This window comes from Bos mutus, chromosome 10, assembly GCF_027580195.1.
Source record: "Bos mutus isolate GX-2022 chromosome 10, NWIPB_WYAK_1.1, whole genome shotgun sequence".
Lineage (NCBI taxonomy): Eukaryota > Metazoa > Chordata > Mammalia > Artiodactyla > Bovidae > Bos > Bos mutus.
The window spans coordinates 82,092,660-82,113,249 of NC_091626.1; the positions used below are offsets into that span (position 1 = coordinate 82,092,660).

The window sequence follows — 20,590 nt, forward strand, 5'->3', positions numbered from 1 at the left end:
CCTTGCCCAGTTACAGCAAAGAAATCTGATAAAAGGAATTTCAAAGCCACCTTGAAAGAGAAGTAAGTTTGTAAAGGAATAGCCTAAGGGGTGGCTGTTTAGGCTCTGAGATGGAGAAAGATATCCAACTGATTCACTTAGGGAGGTGAGTCTAGAGGAAACAGGGCTGAGAACTTTTGAGTGGCCCAGGATGGAGGTTGTTAGGCCTTACAGAAATCAGAAAATATTTCAGCTCCAATACATACCAGCAAAGCCTCCTCCTCCCTTCCCTACGTGTTCCTTTTGTGACTTTTCCTTCTTTCAGCTGTCCCCACCCAAGTCTTTGTAACCTAATCCAGCACACTCAGGGAATGAGTGATTCCTTGAGAGCCACTGGAGAGGATGAGGGGTGCTAGAAAGACTCAAGACAGATAGCCCTTCAGTCCTTCTTCCCACCCAATGACCATTAGCATATGATTGCTCATGGGTGGTGGCACCTCTACTTAAGAAGGGGGTCTCTGGTTGGTAGTGATTCCCTGGTAGCTCAGACGGCAAAGCGTCTGCCCGCAATGCAAGAGACTTGGTTCAATCCCTGGGTCGGGAAGATCCCCTGGAGAAGGAAATGGCAACCCACTCCAGTACTCTTGCCTAGAAAATTCCATGGATGGAGGAGCCTGGTGGGCTACAGTCCATGGGGTCACAAAAAGTCGGACACGACTGAGTGACTTCACGACAACATGACTCTGGTTGGCAGGCCCTGTGAGGAGGGACTAGTAGAATGGCTGTGTCAAAAGGCTTCACCCTGCAGAACTCTCAGCCACCTGTGACTTCCCTGATGGCCCAGGGGCCCATCTCTTCTTGAGAAAGAGGGCCTATGCAATTATCCCAATGTACAAGAACCAAGTTCAGCCCTGATAAAAGACATTCACAGAAAAGTCTCCCCGGATCTCCAAAACCAAGGTCTCAGAGTGCACTCTGATTGGCCCAGCCCCACTCCCATCTCATTCAGCCAGCATTTCCTGAATGTTGCCTCTCTACACACACTTTGTACGTGATGGGGCCCCTGGGGGACAACGCCAGCCTTTAAGGAACCATGCTTGGGTGCTAGGGATCCACTGTCTGATCTTGTCTCTTCCAGGAGCCTGAGCCAGTAGAGGACTGTGTGCAGAGTACTCTAGCGGCCCTTTACCCACCTTTCGAGGCAACAGCCCCCACACTGTTGGGCCAAGTGTTCCAGGTGGTGGAGAGGACTTATCGGGAGGATGCGCTGAGATACACACTGGACTTCCTGGTGCCTGCCAAGCACCTGCTTGCCAAGATCCAGCAGGAAGCCTGTGTAAGTGAACACGTTCCTGTTTTGTCTCCCCTAAGATCCACTGCCTCACCCCAGGCACCAGTCAGACTAATTTCCCCCCACCTGGAGACACTGCCTGCCCAATACTGATGCCCCCAGAGACACTTACCACTCAGATACTAACACATAGACACTCATCTTCCTAAATAGTGATCCCTGAGAAACATCAACTCCCAAAGATGTTGACCCTCCAGACCAAATTCCAGACATTTCCCTCCTCATATCAATTTTTTCAAGATACTGACTCCCCCAAGAATGACTCAACAAAGTCACTTCTACAGCTCTAAAGACCTCCTAAGAGTCTCCAACTCCTCCAAAACAGTAGCATCTGCTGACCATATCTTTATAATGACTCAGTTCTGCCCCTCCTACTCGTGGAACCAGCTTCCTAGAGAAGCTTCCTACCACCAGAAAACCGATCAGTTCCAATCCTTCCCTCTGTCACATGCACACAGCAAGATATCTCCTCCTGCACCCCTGGAGTCTTAACCCACCAGGCATAAGGCCACTCCTGCCTAGGCTAGTCCCATTCTAACTAGCCTCTCCTGCTGGCTTCATCAGCAGAGGAAGCCTGAGCACAGCCTGCCCTCTATCTCCCCAGGCCCAGTACAGCGGTTTCCTCTTCTTCCACGAGGGCTGGCCCCTCTGCCTGCACGAGCAGGTAGTGGTGCAGCTGGCCGCCCTCCCCTGGCAGCTGCTGCGCCCGGGAGACTTCTACCTGCAAGTGGTACCCTCAGCAGCCCAAGCACCCCGCCTAGCACTCAAGTGCCTGGCCCCAGGGGGTGGGCGAGTGCAGGAGCTGCCTGTGCCTAATGAGGCTTGTGCATACCTGTTCACACCTGAGTGGCTACAAGGCATCAATAAGGACAGGCCAACAGGTCGCCTCAGCACCTGCCTTCTGTCTGCGCCCTCTGGGATTCAGCGACTGCCCTGGGCTGAGCTCATCTGCCCTCGATTTGTGCACAAAGGAGGCCTCATGGTTGGACATCGGCCAAGCACACTACCCCCAGAACTGCCCTCGGGGCCCCCGGGGCTCCCCAGCCCTCCACTCCCCGAGGAAGCCTTGGGCACCCGGAGTCCCGGGGATGGGCACAATGCCCCGGCTGAAGGACCTGAGGGCGAGTATGTGGAGCTGCTGGAGGTGACACTGCCTGTGAGGGGGAGCCCCATGGATGCTGAAGGCTCCTCTGGCCTCTCCCGGACCCGGACAGTACCCACACGCAAGGGTGCTGGAGGGAAGGGCCGGCATCGGAGACACCGGGCATGGATGCACCAGAAGGGTCTGGGGCCTCGGGACCAGGATGGAGCCCGGCCACCTGGTGAAGGGAGCAGCACTGGAGCCTCCCCTGGGTCTCCCCCGGGAGCTGAGGTTGAGGCTTTCCCAGAGGCAGCGGCCCTGGAGGTATCTGAGCCCCTGGCAGAGGCACTGGGAGAAGCCTCAGAGTCTTGCCCTCTGAGGCCAGGCGAGGTTGGAGCAGGACCAGGCCAAGGGGCTGAAGGGCTGCCTGGTACCCCTCGGAGAACAGGCAAAGGAAACAGGAGAAAGAAGCGAGCTGCAGGCAGAGGGGCTCTTAACCGAGGAGGGGACAGTGCCCCACTGAGCCCTGGGGACAAGGAAGAGACCAGCCACCAGGAAGCCCTTGTCAGCCTGCCCCCACCAAACGAACACGAGCTTCCAGGATGCAGCCCAGTTAAGGAGGAACATGAAGGCTCGGGGAAGCCAGAACCTGAGCCAAGAGAGGAGCTCAAACCACCAGATGAAAAAGAGCCTCGGTCCCAAGAAGTCTGCGGGCCTGTAGAAGAAAGGTCCAGAGAAAGAGAACAGGAGGGGCTGAGCCTGGTGTGCATGGCAGGTGAGACAACATTGAGGCCAGTAGGGCAAGGGCCGGGCTAGGTGGAGTCTAGGGAAGGGGGCTAGAGGAAAAGCAGAAGTGAGGCTGGGAGTGGAACAGCCAGACCTGTCCTCACTTCAGGCCCATAGCTCTGCCCTGTGTCTGCAGTGCCCAACGATCCAGAAGGGCTCCTCTCCGACCCCCTAAAACCACCCCCAGAGACTGTGCAAGAAGTGAAAGGGGAGAGCATTCCGGAAGAAGGGCCCCCAGTCTCCATCTCTGATGACCCTGGTGTAGCTTGGGACTTAATGGCATCTGGATTCCTCATCCTGACTGGTCAGTGGGCAGCAGTGGCTGAAGGGAAGGGGTTGAAAAAGCCTCTAAGGAAAAGCCTCCAAGGTGGGCTGCAGAGGGAGGCGGGGTAGATGGGAGGTAGCCAAGGCCTGCCCCCAGCCAGGACAGCCTGGCCATTTTGTGTCCTCAGGAGGGGTGGACCAGAGTGGGCGAGCTCTGCTGACCATTACCCCACCGTGCCCTCCCGAGGAGCCCCCACCCTCCCAAGACGTGCTGAGCACTGCTCTTCATTACCTTCACTCACTGCTCAGGTAACTGAGGCCCAGGCTGCCACCCTGCACAGTAACCTCCTGGGTCATAAGGACCCTGCCCTCTTCTCTCCACAGGACACTGACCTCTAGGACACCTACTTCTACAACCCTCAGATTGTTCAAGTCATTGATGTCTGACCTTCCTGACCCCTGACTTGCAGAATGTCTTCATCAATCCTCAAAATCAACCCTGCTGACTTTCAGTCTCCTAAGATACTACCTAGATTATAAAAATGTTGATTTATTCATCCAACAACTATTTCTTGAGACCCAGAATCTATTAGGCTAGGTGCTGGCATTGAATTCATATCCTTCTGGAGCACAGAATTCGTAACTTTTTAAACTCTGATCCCATGACCCAGTAGTTGTATGAATATAGACTCCTAATTGCTAGTCATCACTATCGCTTGGACACACATCCCAGGCTTTGTTTGATCATTTGCCCATTGCTAGGATCTAACTTCTCCTGAGGATGAGTGACACTCACACACACACACACACACACACACACACACTCTCTCTCTCTCTCTCTCTCTCTTTCCTTGGCTCTTCTGCCCCCACAGACCTGATCTACAGATATTGGGGCTATCTGTCCTGCTGGATCTTCGCAAGGCACCCCCACTGCCTCCAGCTCTCATTCCTGTCCTGAGTCAACTTCAGGTAACCAATCCCTTGAGATGATTACTTCTTCTGGGCCCTAACTCTTCCCTAGTGGTCATTCCAGGCCACCTAGTCACCTGTAGTTTAGGGTTATTCTTCTCTGCCTTCAGGACTCGGGAGACCCTCCCCTCATTCAACGGCTCTTGCTTCTCACTCTTGATGAGCCTCCAGCTGAACTCCATGGACTTCAGGTTTGAGCTCCTCATTCCCACCTAGTTCCCATCAGTGATGGAGAGAGAAGAGGCTAGTTGGAGCCCCTGGTCAATCCCTGAATCCCTAGGTGCCCAGGCCCAAAACCCCCTGTCTTCATGTATCTACAGGGTGCTGAGTTGCTATCAGAGGGCGATCTGAAAAGAGTGGCCAAGCCAGAGGAGCTGCAGTGGGACTTGGGAGGTCACAGGGAGCCCTCTCCTAGTCACTGGGTAGAGACACACCAGGTAAGCTTCCTCTCCCACACCCAGGACACTGGGAGCCAGGAGTGACCCAGCAGAGGACATTTCTAGGAAAAAATGGCAAATGAGACTTGACCAAGGGGCTGGGAAAGAGTGGTTTCCCTTCCATTTAGTTCAATAAGTAGTTATGGTTCACAATTCAACACCTGTTTATTAGCAAATTTAATAAGTATTTATGAGCAGAAGATTGTGCGTGTACCCTGGGCTGCTGGGAAGATGGGAGGAATATATTAAATAAATTCTTTTTTTCCTTCTAGTTTTGAGATATAGTTGACATACAGCACTGAACAAGTTTGAGGTGTACAACACAGTGATTTACATACAATCATGAAGTGATTACCACACTAGTGAATATTCATCATCTCATACAGATACAAAATTAAAGAAATAGGAAAATTGTTTTCCTTGTGATGAAAACTGTTAGGATTTACTCTTAACAACTTCCATATTTAACATACAGCAGTGTTAATTATATTGTGTTGTACATCACTTCCCTAGTACACAGCACATTTTGTAACTGGAAGTTTTAACTTTTGATTGAGTGAGTGAGTGAAAATCGCTCAGTTGTCCAACTCTTTGCAACCCCATGGACTATACAATCCTTGGAGTTCTCCAGGCCAGAATGCTGGAATGGGTAGCCTTTCCCTTCTCCAGGTGATCTTCCCAACCCAGGGATAGAACCCAGGTCTCCCACATGGCAGGAGGATTCTTTACCAGCTGAGCCACCAGGGAAGCCCAAGAATACTGGAGTGAGTAGCCTAGCCCTTCTCCAGGGGATCTTCCTGACCCAGGAATTGAACCAGGGTCTCTTGCCTTGCAGGCAGATTCTTTACCAGCTGAGCTATCAGGGTAGCCCTGATCATCTTTGTCCAATTCCCCCTCCCCCTCATCTACACCCTTTAAAAAAAACAAAAACCTGATCTCTTTTTCCATGAGTTTTTTGTTTATTTGTTTTTGAAGTATAATTGACCAACAACACTATTTTAGTTCCTGGTATACAAGAGTAGATTCAATATTTCCATACATTTCAAAATGATCACCATGATGTCTAATTAACATCTGTCACCATACAAAGGTATTACATAATTATTGACTATATTCCCCACACTGTACATTTCATACCTGTGGCTGATTTACTTTGCAACTGAAAGTTTGTACTTCTTAATCTCCCCCACCTATTTCTTTTCTCTCCCCACCCCCTCCCCTTTGGCAACCACCTGTTTTTTCTCTGTATCTATAACTTTGTTTCTGTTTTGTTATGTTTGTTCGTTTGTTTTTTAGATTCCACATATAAGTGAAATCCTTCAGTACTTGTATTTTTCTGTCTGACTTATTTCATTTAGCATAATACCCTCTAGGCCCATCCATGTTGTCACAAATGGCAAGATTTCATCCTTTTTACGGTTGAGTAATATTCGTGTGTGTGTGTGTGTGTGTGTACACCACATCTTCTTTAGCCATTCATCTACTGATGGGAACTTAAATTGGTTCCTTATCTTGGCTATTGTAATAATGCCACAATTAACATGCTGCTGCTACTGCTGCTAAGTCACTTCAGTCGTGTCCGACTCTGTGCGACCCCATAGACAGCAGCCCACCAGGCTCCCCTGTCCCTGGGATTCTCCAGGCAAGAATACTGGAGTAGGTTGCCATTTCCTTCTCCAACACATGAAAGTGAAAAGTGAAAGTGAAGCCGCTCAGTCGTGTCTGACTCTTAGCGACCCCATGGACTGCAGCCCACCAGGCTCCTCCGTCCATGGGATTTTCCAGGCAGAAGTACTGGAGTGGGTTGCCATTGCCTTCTCCGACAATTAACATAGAGGTGCATATATATTTTCTAATTGCTGTTTTCACTTTCTTTGTATTAAATACTCAGGAGTGGAATTGCTGGATCGTATGAGGATTATCCATACTGTTGTCCATAGTGCCTACACACCAGTTTACATTCCCACCAATAGTGCATGAGGGTTCCCTTTTCTGCACATCCTCACCTATACTTATTCTGACAGATGTGAGGTGGTATCTCATGGTGGTTTTGATTTGCACATTCCTGTTTATTGATAATGTTGAGCATTGTTTTCGGTGCCCATTGGCCATGAAACAATGTCTGTATGTCTTCTTTGGAAAAATGTTTATTCAGATCCTCTGCCCATTTTTTAATTGGGTTGCTTGCTTATTTGATATTGAGTTGTATGAGTTCTTCATATAATTTGGATATTAACCCCTTATAGGATATATTGTTTGCAAATATCCTCTCCCCTTCAGTAGGGAGTTTTTTCATTTTGTTGATGGTTTCCTTCACTGCACAAAGGTGATGTAGTTTGATGTAATCCCATTTGTTTATTTTTGCTTTTGTTTCCCTTCCCTAGAGATGTATCCAAAAAAATAATACTAAGATGTCAAGAAGCATATTGCTTATATTTTTCTTCTAGAAGTTTTGTTATTTCAAGATTTACATTCAAGTGTTTAATCGATTTAGAATTTATCTTTGTGCATGGTGTGAAAAAGTAGTCCAGTTTGATGCTTTTGCAGGTAGCTATCCAGTACTCCCAACACCATTTATTGCAGAGATGGTCTTTTTCCATTGTACATTCTTGCCTCCTTTGTCACAGGTTAATTGGCCATATGTGTGTAGATTCATTTCTGGGTTCTCCATTCTGTTCCATTGATCTGTGTGTCTATTTCTGAGCCAGTATCACACTGTTTTGATTACTGTAACTTTGTAGTTACAGTTTGAAATCAGGGAGCATGATACCTCCAACTTTGGTCTTCTTTCTCAAGATTGTTTTGGCTATCCAGAGTCTTTTGTATTTTCATATAAATTTTAAAATTATTTGTTCTGGTTCTGTGAAAAATGCCATTGATATTTTGATAGGGATTGCCTTGAATCTGTAGATTGTCTTGGGAAGTATGGACATTTTAACAATATTAATACCACCAATCCATGAGCATGGTATATCTTTCAATCTGTTTGTGTCATCTTCAGTTTCTTTCATCAATGTGTTATACCAAGTACAAATCTTTTACCCCCTTAGTTAGGTTTATTCCTAGGCATTTTATTTGTTTTGATATTATTATAAATGGAACTGTTTTCATTTCTCTTTCTGATAGTTCATTGTTAGTGTATAAAAATGCAACCAATTTCAATATGTTAATTCAGTATCCAGTAATTTTATTGAACTCATTGGTGAGTTACAGTAGTTTTTTGGTGGCTTCTCTAGAATTTTCTATGTATAGTATCATATCATCTTCAAACAGTGACCATTTTACTTCTTCCTTTTCAGTTTGGATGCCTTTTTATTTCTTTTTCTTCTCTGATTGCTGTGTCTAGGACTTTCAAAACTATGTTGAATAAAACTGGTGTGAATGCATGTCCCTGTCTTGTTCCTCATCTTAGAAGAAATGCTTTCAGCTTTTCATTATTAAGTATGATGTTAGTTGTGGGTTTGTCATAATTGGGCTTTATGATGTTGAGGTGTTTCCCTCTTTACCCATTTTATTGAGAGTTTTTTTTTTTTAAATCATAAGTGGATATTGAATTTTGTGAAAAGTTTTTCCACATCTATCAAGATGATCATGTGATATTTAGCCTTCATTTTGTTACTGTGGTGTTTCATGCTGATTAATTTGCAGGTGTTGAACCATCCTTGCATATCTGGAATAAATCCCACTTAATCATGATGCATGGTCCTTTTAATGTATTGTTGGATTGGTTTACTAATGTTGTGTTGAGTGTTTTTGCATCTGTGTTCATTAGTGATATTGGCCTGTAATCTTCTCTTTTTGTGATTCTTAACATGACATTAAATAACATACCATTTTTGGTGGAAGATAAGTTAGAAACAACAGGAGAAGCATGCAGAATGTCACTGGGGTTCTAGAAAGAGCTGGCTCAGAGGGGCTGATTCTGGTTCCATATGACCTGTAACAAGTTACTTACTTTTGGAGATGGTGCCTTCCTATACCTGCTCCCTGCACCAACATTCCAGCCTCAAGATTTTTGCCCACAAAGTACACCAATTGGGACATCTCTGATTTTATGAAATCTGAATGCTGTCTTCAAGAAAAGAGGTCTGAACATGATCTGAGCTGAGTATTAAAGGGGGTCTGTAACATGGTCTCTAAGCTGTGGATCAAAGGGGAAGCGCATCTGAATAGGCAGAGAGGTGGGTCTTATAGTGTAAAGAGGCAGTGCAGATGAGGGAAAGGAGATTCATGTTTACTAAGCTGTAAAATGTGTCAGCCCTATGCTAACTGCTTATGTAGGGTCATCTATTTAAACCTTTAAATCTGGTACGTCTTTACAGTTGAGAACACTGAGGTTCAGCGAATTTTCTGGACCTGCCTAAAGTCATATAGTTAGTAAGCAATAACCTACTTTCTAACTGAATCCAGCATTGCCTCATAAAAGTCTCTAGGGTTGCCCCACCTCCACTCTTGGGCTTAGGCCCCTTATCCTAGACTCTGTCCCTGGACTCCATCCCCGTGTATTTGTTTCAGCAAGTGGCAAGGCTGTGCCACCTGTGCCGAGGTGTGCTGGGCTCTATACGGCAAGCCATTGACGAACTAGAGAGAGCAGCAGAGCCAGAAGCAGAGGTATGAAATAAGATGGGACCAAAGGGCATGAGGTGGAGGTGGGGATGGGGCTGAGCTGAGCTGAGGACCTTCTGGTGGAATCCTGTCAATTTCTCCCTGCCCGCCAGGAGGTGGTAGGAATGCCTGAGCCCCTGCAGAAGGTACTGGCAGATCCCCGGCTGACAGAGCTGCAGAGGGACGGAGGAGCCATCCTGATGAAGCTGCGATCCACCCACAGCAGCAAGTACGAGGGATGGGTGCACGGGGGCAGGTGGACATGCATGATGGAGACACAGCAGAGAACTGCCAGTTCACCTTAGCTGCCAGAAAATTCTTAACTGAGCATGTTATCTGGACAGGATATCATGCTTCTCCATGTACAACCCTCATAACATCCCCAGATGCTAGTCATGATTATAAATGGAGATTTGGAGGATCAGAAATGTTTAATGTCTTGGCCAAGGTCAGTCAGTAAATGGAAGAGTCAGGATTCAGATACAGGCCCATCTGCTGACCTAGAATGCTGTGTCACCCCTCACGTTGGAATGCAAGGATGCGATGGGTTTGGAGGAGAGCTTGACAAGGGCTGTGGTTAATTCTGCCCCTCTTCCTCCCCAGGCTGGAAGGTCCAGGTCCAGCTGCACTGTATCAAGAGGTAGATGAAGCCATTCACCAGCTCGTGCGCCTCTCCAATCTGCACGTGCAGCAGCAGGAGCAGCGGCAACGCTTGCACCGACTGCAGCAGGTGAGCCAACACCCCCTCCCCCATGCCTCTTTCCACCTGAGGGCCTGGCCTCCAGCAACGCTTTTCCCACTGATACTTACAATTGATGGTGTTCTCCTAACCTGGCTTGAACAACCCTCCCTCCCTCCTCATCTCCTTGGAAGTTGATCATGGTCAGTGTGAGATTCAGCAAGAGGGAGATGGCATTTCAGCACCAGCAAGAAAGAGAAGACAGATCTCCCCTTCCCACTGTTGATATTTGATCAAGGATCCTTAGAAATTGTGAGATGCTCGGGTGCCCTCGGGGACTGTAGGAAGAGTCTATTGATTCTGAGAGCCTACCTCCTTAGCTCAGAAATAACAAATGTCCATTGACACCAGCTCTGTCCACCCCTTAGGCAATAATCATCCCCAAACCTGAGGCTGGAAAGGTCCCACCTCCCTCCGCCTTAGAAGGAGAGGATGATGGAAGCTGCTAAATGCCTTGGAAACTGAAGTCTCTTTATGAGAAAGATTCGGGGATAAGGCTTGCTTTTTTGAACCTTAATTCTTTTCTCCTGGGGTTAAGAGCTCCATAGAGATTTGCTCTCCACCCTATCTTGTAGGGTAAACGGAGCTTTGAAATCTGATTGCTCTTCCATAACTCCTGTGTGTGCTTAGTGATCACCTCATGGACTGCATGTAGCCTCAGGGGAAGGGTCATCTCAGGGTCAATGACAAAGGAGGGTAGGGGCAGGGCTGTCTTTTCTGAGATTTCTGCATATTTAGCTTCCTCCATTGCAGCATCTGTGTTTCCCTGGTGGCTCAGACAGTGAAGAATCTGTCTGCAATGCAGGAGACTTGGGTTCGAGACCTGGGTTGGAAAGATCTCCTGGAGGGCATGGCAACCCACTCCAGTATTCTTGAGTGACTAAGTGCACACACACATTCCAGCATCCAGGTCTGTGAACCAGTGAAGTTTCTCAGTTGTGTCCAACTCTTTGCAATCCCATGGATTGTAACCTACCAGGCTTCTCCATCCATGGAATTTTCCAGGCAAGAGTACTGGAGTGGGTTGCCATTTCCTTCTCCAGGGGGGATCTTCCCGACATAGGGATTGAACCCAGGTCTCCCGCGTTGCAGGCAGACGCTTTACTGCAGGCAGAACCACCAGGGTATCTGGTGGAGCCCTCTTCCAGGCACTCTGCTTCACATAAAACCTAACCCCCTACTTCTACTGTTTGTTTGCTTGCTAATTAGCTGTTTTCCTCCTGTTTAAAAACTGTTAGCACACAGGATTTGAAGTCTAAGGTGCTCAGTTTGAGTTGTGCTCTGCTAAGAGTGAGATGTTGGAGAAGCCTTGAAACATCTCTGACTTCCCACGTTCTCGTCTGCAGAATGGGGGTGACAGTAAGGCCTGCCTCACGAGGGCATTAGAGTGATCAAATGATTTCAGCAGAGGACTGCAGAAGTGTTTATTGTTGGCACAGGTTATTGGGAACATTCTCAGACTTCTTGTCCTCAGGCTGTCTTGCCCCAGCTTCCAGCCTTTCTTCAGAGGAAGGAATTACCATCCCTTTTTGGTCAAACATCCCAGAACCAACATGAGAGTTCTTAGAGCCCCATAATAGGCAACCAGAGCTACACACACACACACACACACACACACACACAAACCTGAGTTGTCTCTCCAGGCCCAGTCCCTGGAACTACTGCCCCCCTATCACTAGGCTCTGTAAATGTGAAATTTCTTCTGGCCCCTTTGCCTCCAGTTCACACTAGTTTTATCTATTTCACCTCCAGGCATAGTCCTGGAACCCAAGCACAGGTCTCAGTGCTTCCTAACAGCCCAGCCTCCCCTTCACCTCGTGTTTTACAAAGATCTCTTACTCACTTTCTCGCTTGACCCTTGTGGAAATTATCACCACTCACTGTTATTTCCACTTGACAGCTGAGATGACGTGGTTTCCCCCAACTTCTACAAGTTAGGGCAGTCAGGTGGGAGCTGGACCTCAGCTCTCCTTCGCCCTGCCTGCCCCATTCTCCCTCATGGCCCTGCTCTCCCACCCTGTCTGCCCCAGGCACTGCAGTGGCTCTCAGGCCCCGGAGAGGAGCAGCTGGCGAGCTTTGCTGTGCCTGGGGACTCCCTGCCTGCCCTGCAGGAGACAGAGCTACGATTCCGGGCTTTCAGTGCTGAGGTTCAGGTGAGAAGGGGGAGCGGGGAGGAAGGGGAGACTGCAGGACTGAGGGCCAGGCCTCAGAGCAGCCTCGCTTCTCCAGGAGCGCCTGGCCCAAGCGAGGGAGACCCTGGCCCTGGAAGAGGACGCTGCCTCCCAGAAGCTTCTGGATGTCTTTGAACAGCGCCTGGAGCAGGTGGAGAGTGGCCTCCATCGGGCTCTGCGGCTACAGCGCTTCTTCCAGCAGGTATGTGCCGAGCCTTTTCTTCCAGTGCCCACCGCCACCTTTCTTCTGCCTGGAGAAGCTGATTGGGGAGCTGTTAGAAGCCAGGACTTAGGAGGCCTCCCCTGGGCTTTGACTATTGGCTCTAACCTGATGAATGACCTGGGATAGGAGACTAAACCTGAGTGTGCCTCGTGGCACCTACCTCACAGGGCTGCGTGAGGCTTATCATAAGCAGTATGTAACAAGCACTCAGTACAGAGCCTGCCACTTGTAAATTCTGTGTCTTGGCCATCTTCATCTAGGCCCCTCTGTCTCCCTACCAGCTCAGAGTAACACATTAGGCAGGGATGCAGGACAGTGAGCGGAGGTGTTCTGAGGGGGTTGGTGGTGCTGGGCCTTGGGAAGCCATTGGTGAAGAAGAACAGGAGCTGCCATGGGGCAGCTCGTGGGAGTGGCCCGGGACCTCACCCTTTCCTGGCCCCATTCCCCTTCCCTTTGGCCTTGCAGGCACACGAATGGGTGGATGAAGGTTCTGCGAGGCTGGCAGGAGCGGGACCAGGGCGGGAGGCGGTGCTGGCAGCCTTGGCCCTGCGGCGTGCTCCGGAGCCCAGCGCTGGCACCTTCCAGGAGATGCGGGCCCTGGCCCTGGACCTGGGCAGCCCAGCAGCCCTGCGAGAATGGGGCCGCTGCCGGGCCCGCTGCCAAGAGCTGGAGAGGAGGATTCAACAACAGCTGGGGGAGGAAGCGAGTCCCCGGGGCCACCGGCGACGACGGGCAGACAGTGCCAGCAGCGGAGGGGCCCCACGGGGCCCCCACAGCCCCTCACCCAGCCTCAGCTCCCTGCTGCTCCCCAGTAGCCCCGGGCCACGGGCAGCCCCGTCCCACTGCTCCCTGGCCCCCTGTGGGGAGGACTATGAGGAGGAGGGTGCCGAGCTGGGTCCAGAAGCAGAAGGCAGACCACCAAGGACTGTGCTGATCCGAGGTCTGGAAGTCACCAGTACGGAGGTGGTAGACAGGACGTGCTCACCCCGGGAACACGTGCTGCTGGGCCGGGCTGGGGGACCAGAAGGGCCCTGGGGAGTGGGCACCCCCCGGATGGAGCGCAAGCGGAGCATCAGGTGAGAACCCAAGCAGCAGACCCAGCTGCCCTGCAGGAAAAGAACGTGACATTGTCGGGGTGGTGACTGCCTCCCATGCCACAGCCTCCTGTCTCTCCCTGTGGTACCTGCAGCGCCCAGCAGCGTCTGGTGTCTGAGCTGATTACCTGTGAGCAAGAATATGTGGCTGCCTTAAGTGAGCCGGTGCCACCCCCAGGGCCTGAGCTGACCCCAGAATTGCGGGGCACCTGGGCTGCTGCCCTGAGCGCCCGGGAGAGGCTCCGCAGTTTCCACCGGACACACTTTCTGCGGGAACTTCAGGGCTGCGCCACCCACCCCCTGCGCATCGGGGCCTGCTTCCTTCGCCATGTGAGTCAGCCTCTAAAATGTCTTCCAGGGCTTCTCCCTTCACATGTCTCAGCCCCATCCACGGTCCCTCCTTCTCAGTACCTCTCTCCTCCCCACTCCCCCCACCGGAATGTGCAGTTCCAGATACTGGGGCCTAGTGCTGTTTGCTGGGCTCCTGGATCTACTCCACCTCTGTGTCCCCAACATCAGGGCTGCCTGGCCTTTGCTCTCTCCACCGGAGCCTGTCATTCCCCAGGCAGACTGAGTGCTCCCCCGGGGCCGGTCCCTCCTTCCGGCCGCACAGGATGTGGAGGAGGAGAGGGAGAGGCTGGTCTGCAGGGCCTCATGGAGATGACTTACTGCTTCCCTACTGGCACAGGGGGACCAATTCAGCCTTTATGCCCAGTACGTGAAGCACCGGCACAAACTGGAGACCGGTCTGACAGCCCTCAGCCCCCCAACCAAGGTAACTTTTTCTCCTACTCTCATGAGAAGGGGAGACGCCAGGAAGACATAAAATTCAGCCAACCTCAAAATCTCTCAGGGAAAAAAAAAGCTTTCCTAGACGTGCCGTGGAGCATTAGCTACCAGTAATCTCCCAGAATTGCTGAGGGTGGGGCACGCATTGGTCTGGGAGCCAGGTGAAGCTGGGATCATATCCGGTCCACCTGAGGATTTTGGGCAAGGGTCTTGATTCCTCCAGGCTGCTGTTTCTGTATCCAGGAAAAGTGGGCAGTGTTCACTACATCTAACTAATGGACTGCTCATAGGCTCAAAAGACCTCACATCAAAAGATGTGAAAGTGACTTCAAAAGTTAAAAGCCGAAAAAAAAAAAAAAAGTTAAAAGCCGGAGAATTCAAGGGATTATTTGTATTCCTCTTCCATTCTCCTTTAAGATATAGAGGATGTCTGAGTCTCATGCAGGCCTCCTACCTCCTTTCTTTCTGCGGAAAGGTTTTTCACCTTACCTTTGGGTGTATCTGGGCTTGTGGGTGCGTGCTAAGTTGCTTCAGTCATGTCCAACTCTGTGACCCTATGGACTGTAGCCTGCCACGCACCTCTGTCCATGGGATTCTCAAGGCAAGAATACTGGAGCTGGTTACCATGCCCTCCTCCAGGGGATCTTCCTGACCTGGGGATCAAACTTGAGTCTTTTAAGTCTCCTGTATTGGCAGGTGGGTTCTAGTACCACCTGGGAAGACCATCTGGACTTGATCTACCCCTAAAAACCCAGAGTACTGCCCATCTTCTCCAAAGGCCTTTAGCACCTTCCCTCATTCCTATCTGTTTCCTCCCCATACTAGGGCACCTTGGAGGGGGGCCCTCACCTGCCCCGGGCCTTGCAGCAGCCCCTGGAGCAGCTGGCCAGGTATGGGCGGCTCTTAGAGGAGCTCCTAAGGGAAGCTGGGTCTGAACCAAGTTCTGAGCGCCAGGCCCTTGGGGCTGCTGTGCAGCTGCTCCGGGAACAAGAGATCCGTGGCAGAGACCTGCTGGCTGTAGAGGCGGTGCGTGGCTGTGAGGTAAGAGCATGTTCCAGACATACCAGCCCAGGCCGCCCTGTGACCTCAGAAGCAGTGTGGGCTGGTGACCAGGGAAATAGACTCAATATCAGAGGGCCCCAGGCTGTCATTTCTAACAAACATGGATAGCTTTGGTCAAGTCACTGAACTTCACTGGCCCTCAATTTCCTCATTACTAATAAAGCTATGTCCTGCCCAACATCCCATGACCCTGTATCTGCCTCTGCTTTCCTATTCCTTTCCTAATTCTTATCTACATCTACCCTGCAGTTCATTCTGTATCTCAACACTCAACACATACCTATTCTCCTCTCCTTAGTCTCTTTCCAGCCCTAAGGTTCCAGAACAACTTGGAAACCTACCTCCACTGGGTTAGACCTCTTTTCCCTTCAGGTCTTTGCTGATTTGATTCTCTTCCTGGGGCAAAATGGTGCTTTGGTCCCCAACATGCAAAGGCTTACCCACTGGAGGCTCTAAACCCTACTGTGTGATCCATCTTCTGTCTTCAGAGGCAGGGCTGTGCTGCCACGCCAGGTGTGCTGTGCATGGTGACCAGTAGATGGATTCTAGGCCAGGGGCTTTCCTGATTTCCTCACTCTGCCTGAGAACCAGTGCACTAGGCCCCTTGCCCTATAAATCCCATTTTTACGCTCCATAAAATATATATAAAGGGCTCCAGGGCCAATGACTTTTCCTTTTGCTTTCCCCAGATAGATCTGAAGGAGCAGGGCCAACTCCTGCACCGGGACCCTTTCACAGTCATCTGTGGCCGAAAAAAGTGCTTTCGCCATGTCTTTCTCTTTGAGCATCTCCTCCTGTTCAGCAAGCTCAAGGGCCCTGAGGGGGGGTCAGAGACCTTCGTTTATAAGCAGGCCTTTAAGGTACAATGCCTGGGGGCAGGGTGGTGGTGGGAAACCACAGGGACAGGACAGGAAATCATGCTCTACTTGAGAACTCAGGATGTTCTGGAAAACTCAATCCCAACCCAGCTTCAGAATCTGTATCATGTTGAACAGGCTTTGGCCTGTAATCAAACATCAGGTTAGGGTGTCGAGGTGACAGAAGTCCTTGTCATTGGCCTACTGCATGGCGTTCTTATTCACACAGGAGATTCATGGGGCATTCCAAACCAGAAGGGAAGAGGAACTTTCCCATTAAGAACACACATGCTTTCTGAGTTAGGGATGGTCCCTGGGGGATGAAGAGAGGACACTATAAATATAGCTTAACTTATAGAACTGAAGAAACCAAGAGGAGGGAGGCCTTGCTTTAGGGAAACAGCCTTGATATCCAGATAAACATCAATAGCAGCCTAGTCCCAGATCAGGCAATGTAGCATGATTCTAAGAGTTTCTCTGACGTAGTCCTCTTATACTAGTTCCAACAGAGTCCAATATAGAGAAAAAAGCTTGGGTTTGGAATAACACAGCCATGGGCTTGAACTTTCTCTAATAAGCTATGATAAGCCTTTGGACAAGATGCTCTGGGTATTATACAGCACCCCCTTCTGTAAATCGTGGTTGTTGTGAAGGCTAAATGTAGAGCACTTGGCACAGGGTAGGTGTTGAGCAAACATTTACTGAGCATCTCCCAGATGCCAAGCTAAGTGTAGTGCTTTTCCACATGGTACCATCTAGTCAGGACGCACTTCATCTTCACCCACACTCCTCTGCTCTTTCTCAGACTGCCGACATGGGGCTAACAGAAAACATCGGGGACAGTGGGCTCTGCTTTGAACTGTGGTTTCGGCGGCGGCGCGCACGAGAGGCATACACCCTGCAGGCAGCCTCACCAGAGATCAAACTCAAGTGGACAAGTTCTATTGCCCAGTTGCTGTGGAGACAGGCAGCCCACAACAAGGGTACCGGGCAGAACCAGGAGCGGGTGTGCTTGGGATCAAGGTTATGGCAGGAGGTTAGCTGGAGAGAGCCTGGGGAAAAGAGGGTATAAGATGGAGAATGGTGTATGAGAAGATTCGACATGAGAGAGACTGCTGAGATAGAAATTAGTCTAAGGTGTACCAAAAGAAAAGAGGAAGCCGCTAAGCTTCAGGAAGGTGAGCACAAATGGCTGGGCAAAAGAGAGTCAGAGGGTGTTCCATGCACGTGCCTTGCCTTTCAGAATTTAATTTCTGTGTTAGCAGACCTAGTTTGTTTGTTTTGAGCAGTCTTTTGCTAGTTTTTGTTTTTCATTTTTAATTCTCTTTAATTCTCATTCCACTCATCTGAAAAGTGGAAAGTAACATCTACATCTTGGTATGATAGGAAGGATTAAATAAGGTGATATATATGGAAACACTTGATAAACTGTAAAGGTATGTAAAAATGGGAATTTTGCTCTTAATACCCAAGATAAAAGAAGAGGTGAGTATTAGAAGAGAAGTTGAGTAGCAGGAATGCCAAATGGGCAGGATGCAACAGGTAGAAGAGACAGCTGTCTAAGGGGGAAGTCAAGGATCATCATCATCCATGTCGTAACAGGAGAGTAACAAGAGACGCCAAGGGAATGAGAATGAGGAATGAAGAGTTGGGAAGGAGCAAAGAAGTTGGTAACATGGTCTCTGTTCCCTAGAGCTCCGAGTGCAGCAGATGGTCTCCATGGGCATTGGGAATAAACCCTTCCTGGACATCAAAGCACTTGGGGAGCGGACACTGAGTGCCCTGCTCACTGGAAGAGGTGAGGGCCGGAGTGCAGGGGGGTGGCCCCCAGGAGTCAAAGACCTTGAGAGTGAATGCACAGTGAGGAGGTGTGGTGGAAAGAGAGGAAGGGTCGCAGTGGATATATCTTCTCAGAAACTGTGGGACTGACTGGGAGGCCCTCTAGTAGATGAGGATCATTTCAGGGAGCCAGGAGGGCTTTCCCACACCAGCACCCCACCCCCCACCCCCCCACTCTCTGCAGCCGCCCGCACCCGGGCCTCGGTGGCCGTGTCATCCTTTGAGCATGCCGGCCCCTCCCTTCCCGGTCTCTCCCCGGGAGCGTGTTCCCTGCCTGCCCGCGTCGAGGAGGAGGCCTGGGATCTGGACGTCAAGCAAATTGCCCTGGGTGAGGCACCTCTCAAGGGGTGGCTCCCAACAGCTGGGTCATCATGGTGATGTTCAGGCTGCTTGCTGCTGAGCAATTCCTTTCTCTAGCCAAGTGGCCCAGTTGCCATGACAACTATGTACAGCTTCCCCATTGCTAAAAGAGCCTTCCATCTGGTTGCTAGGGTAATGCTTACAGCAGCCTGTTGCTAAGAAGCACTTCCTCTGTACCTCTCTCTCTAGCTCTCCTTGGGTTTCTATGGAAACTGCTTCAGCTTCCTGTTGTACCCTCCTGGTTCACCACGGCAATCCTTATAGTTTCCTGTCGCTTCTTCCCTGGTTGCTCTAATGATGCCGCTGACAATTTCCTGCCTCTTGGTAGGGGGGTTCTCTTGCAACTGGATTGCTATGGTGACTTACAGCTTCCTGTTGCTATGGAGCTTTTTCTTCCCTGATGGAGCAGCTTGGTTGCTTAAGGTAATCTAGAGGGGTTCTGTACTCTGCTCTCACCCTAGCTTCCCCTCCAGCCCCAGAAACACTTGACTCTTCTGGAGATGTGTCCCCAGGACCGAGAAACAGCCCCAACCTGCAAGCCCCACACCCTGGGAGCAGCACTCCCATTCTGTCCAGTGGAGGGATCTTAGGGCTATCCCGGCAGGTAAGTCCTTGCAGTAGTGCTGAGAATGGGGTGGGCTCTTCTGGTCGTTCAACTCATGAGGGGCAGAGGAACCAGTGAGCCTGTGCTCCCGCAAGGCTATTTGTCCAGTCTGCGTTTCTCCTCTCCTCCAGGCCTGGCTAAGAGGGATGAAGGTCAGAAGTGAAAAAGAATCTTTAATAAGGAATGTAGTGCAAGAGTGAGAGAAAGGGGAGAATTCTAACAGACTGGTTTGAACTTGGATTCAATCCACAAAATTCAGGAATGATGAGGAAAAAAGGGTGAACTAATTGACAGGCTTGGGAGAGAGGGAGGGTTATATAATCTCTCTATACAAGAGATGATTTCTTATGCTTTAAACTCACTGTGGTTTCTCTTCCTTCAGAGTCATACCCGGGCCCTGAGCGACCCCACCACGCCTCTGTGACTGGGTAAGTTGGTGCCCCCTTTCTACCATATCCTACATCCTTTCCCTTCCCTTCCCCAGCTGCCTGGGAGTCAGCTTCTTCCCTCTCCCAACCCATCTTCCCTCTTCTCTCCTGGCTTCCAGAGAAGATCCGGAGCTTGCCCACCGCCCCTCCTCTCAGCACACTTTGGGCTGGGATGCTGAGGGCACAGAGTGGAGGACTGGAAGAGCACGGAAGTCCTTCCCTCTGCTTCCTGGACAGAGAGGAGGTCAAAGGACTAGTATGTCTCCCTGCTACCACTGTCTCTAGCTCTTCCCAGCCAGGTGCCTTCCTACAAGAACCAGAGTGTCCACACTTGCTTGCCTTTATACCCTGGAGGTGGGGAAATTTTCCTCCGTCCAGTCCTTCCCCATCCGGGGCCAGTGCATACTCCCAGGACACAGCTCCGTGTCAGCCCTGCCTCCATAGCCTGTGTTCTCCCCTCATGCCGCCCCCTGACTCATCCTGAGAAGACTCATCTCTGCCAATTCCTGGCAACTCCGTTTTCGAGGGTGGGGGGCAGGTGTCATAGGACACGGAGCTATGCAAACCATTACAGAAGAGTGGGGCAGGGAACTGCAAACTTTGTATATGTAATTACTGTTATTATAATACTATTGTTATATTAAATATATTTACTCACACTTTGTCTCCAAACAGCTAGAGCAGACCTCAGGGTTGAAGTGATACCACTAACTTGAGCACTTCTGCTAACCCGATCGTTAACTAGAACACAGAAAATAAAGCCAAGGCTGCAAGGTACACTGTACCCCCTTACTGGCACAAAGCTGGGCCTGGGTGAACGTGCACCCTCCCAGAGGAGAGGCCTCCAGAGGCCTGAAGTTCCTCCTCTCATTCTGCATGCACTTCCTGAGGCTGAGCTGCTCACAGTCAAGCTGGGGTCTTCTAGCACCATCCAGCAGTTTCTCAAGATGAG

General features: G+C 50.2%; 1 protein-coding gene across 4 annotated transcripts in view; it reads left to right on the forward strand.

Annotated features, from left to right (window-relative positions):
• The window catches only part of ARHGEF40 (Rho guanine nucleotide exchange factor 40), a 22,314-nt gene extending 2,019 nt beyond the window's left edge, over nt 1–20,295 (forward strand). The window contains exons 2-24 of one of the 4 annotated variants that reach the window (XM_070378297.1): nt 1,118–1,315; nt 1,935–3,186; nt 3,334–3,501; nt 3,650–3,770; nt 4,334–4,430; nt 4,541–4,621; nt 4,751–4,867; nt 9,383–9,478; nt 9,586–9,701; nt 10,076–10,202; nt 12,242–12,364; nt 12,441–12,584; nt 13,071–13,681; nt 13,795–14,029; nt 14,388–14,474; nt 15,314–15,529; nt 16,240–16,410; nt 17,213–17,390; nt 18,101–18,205; nt 18,431–18,574; nt 19,068–19,210; nt 19,593–19,638; nt 19,758–20,295. In XM_070378297.1, the coding sequence (XP_070234398.1) occupies nt 1,118–1,315; nt 1,935–3,186; nt 3,334–3,501; nt 3,650–3,770; nt 4,334–4,430; nt 4,541–4,621; nt 4,751–4,867; nt 9,383–9,478; nt 9,586–9,701; nt 10,076–10,202; nt 12,242–12,364; nt 12,441–12,584; nt 13,071–13,681; nt 13,795–14,029; nt 14,388–14,474; nt 15,314–15,529; nt 16,240–16,410; nt 17,213–17,390; nt 18,101–18,205; nt 18,431–18,574; nt 19,068–19,210; nt 19,593–19,634 (4,572 nt within the window). In that variant the 3' untranslated portion in view covers nt 19,635–19,638; nt 19,758–20,295. The remainder of the gene's footprint in view (nt 1–1,117; nt 1,316–1,934; nt 3,187–3,333; nt 3,502–3,649; nt 3,771–4,333; nt 4,431–4,540; nt 4,622–4,750; nt 4,868–9,382; nt 9,479–9,585; nt 9,702–10,075; nt 10,203–12,241; nt 12,365–12,440; nt 12,585–13,070; nt 13,682–13,794; nt 14,030–14,387; nt 14,475–15,313; nt 15,530–16,239; nt 16,411–17,212; nt 17,391–18,100; nt 18,206–18,430; nt 18,575–19,067; nt 19,211–19,592; nt 19,639–19,757) is intronic. The other 3 variants (XM_070378294.1, XM_070378295.1, XM_070378296.1) reach the window with 3 other exon arrangements.
• Nucleotides 20,296–20,590: the final 295 nt, after the last annotated feature.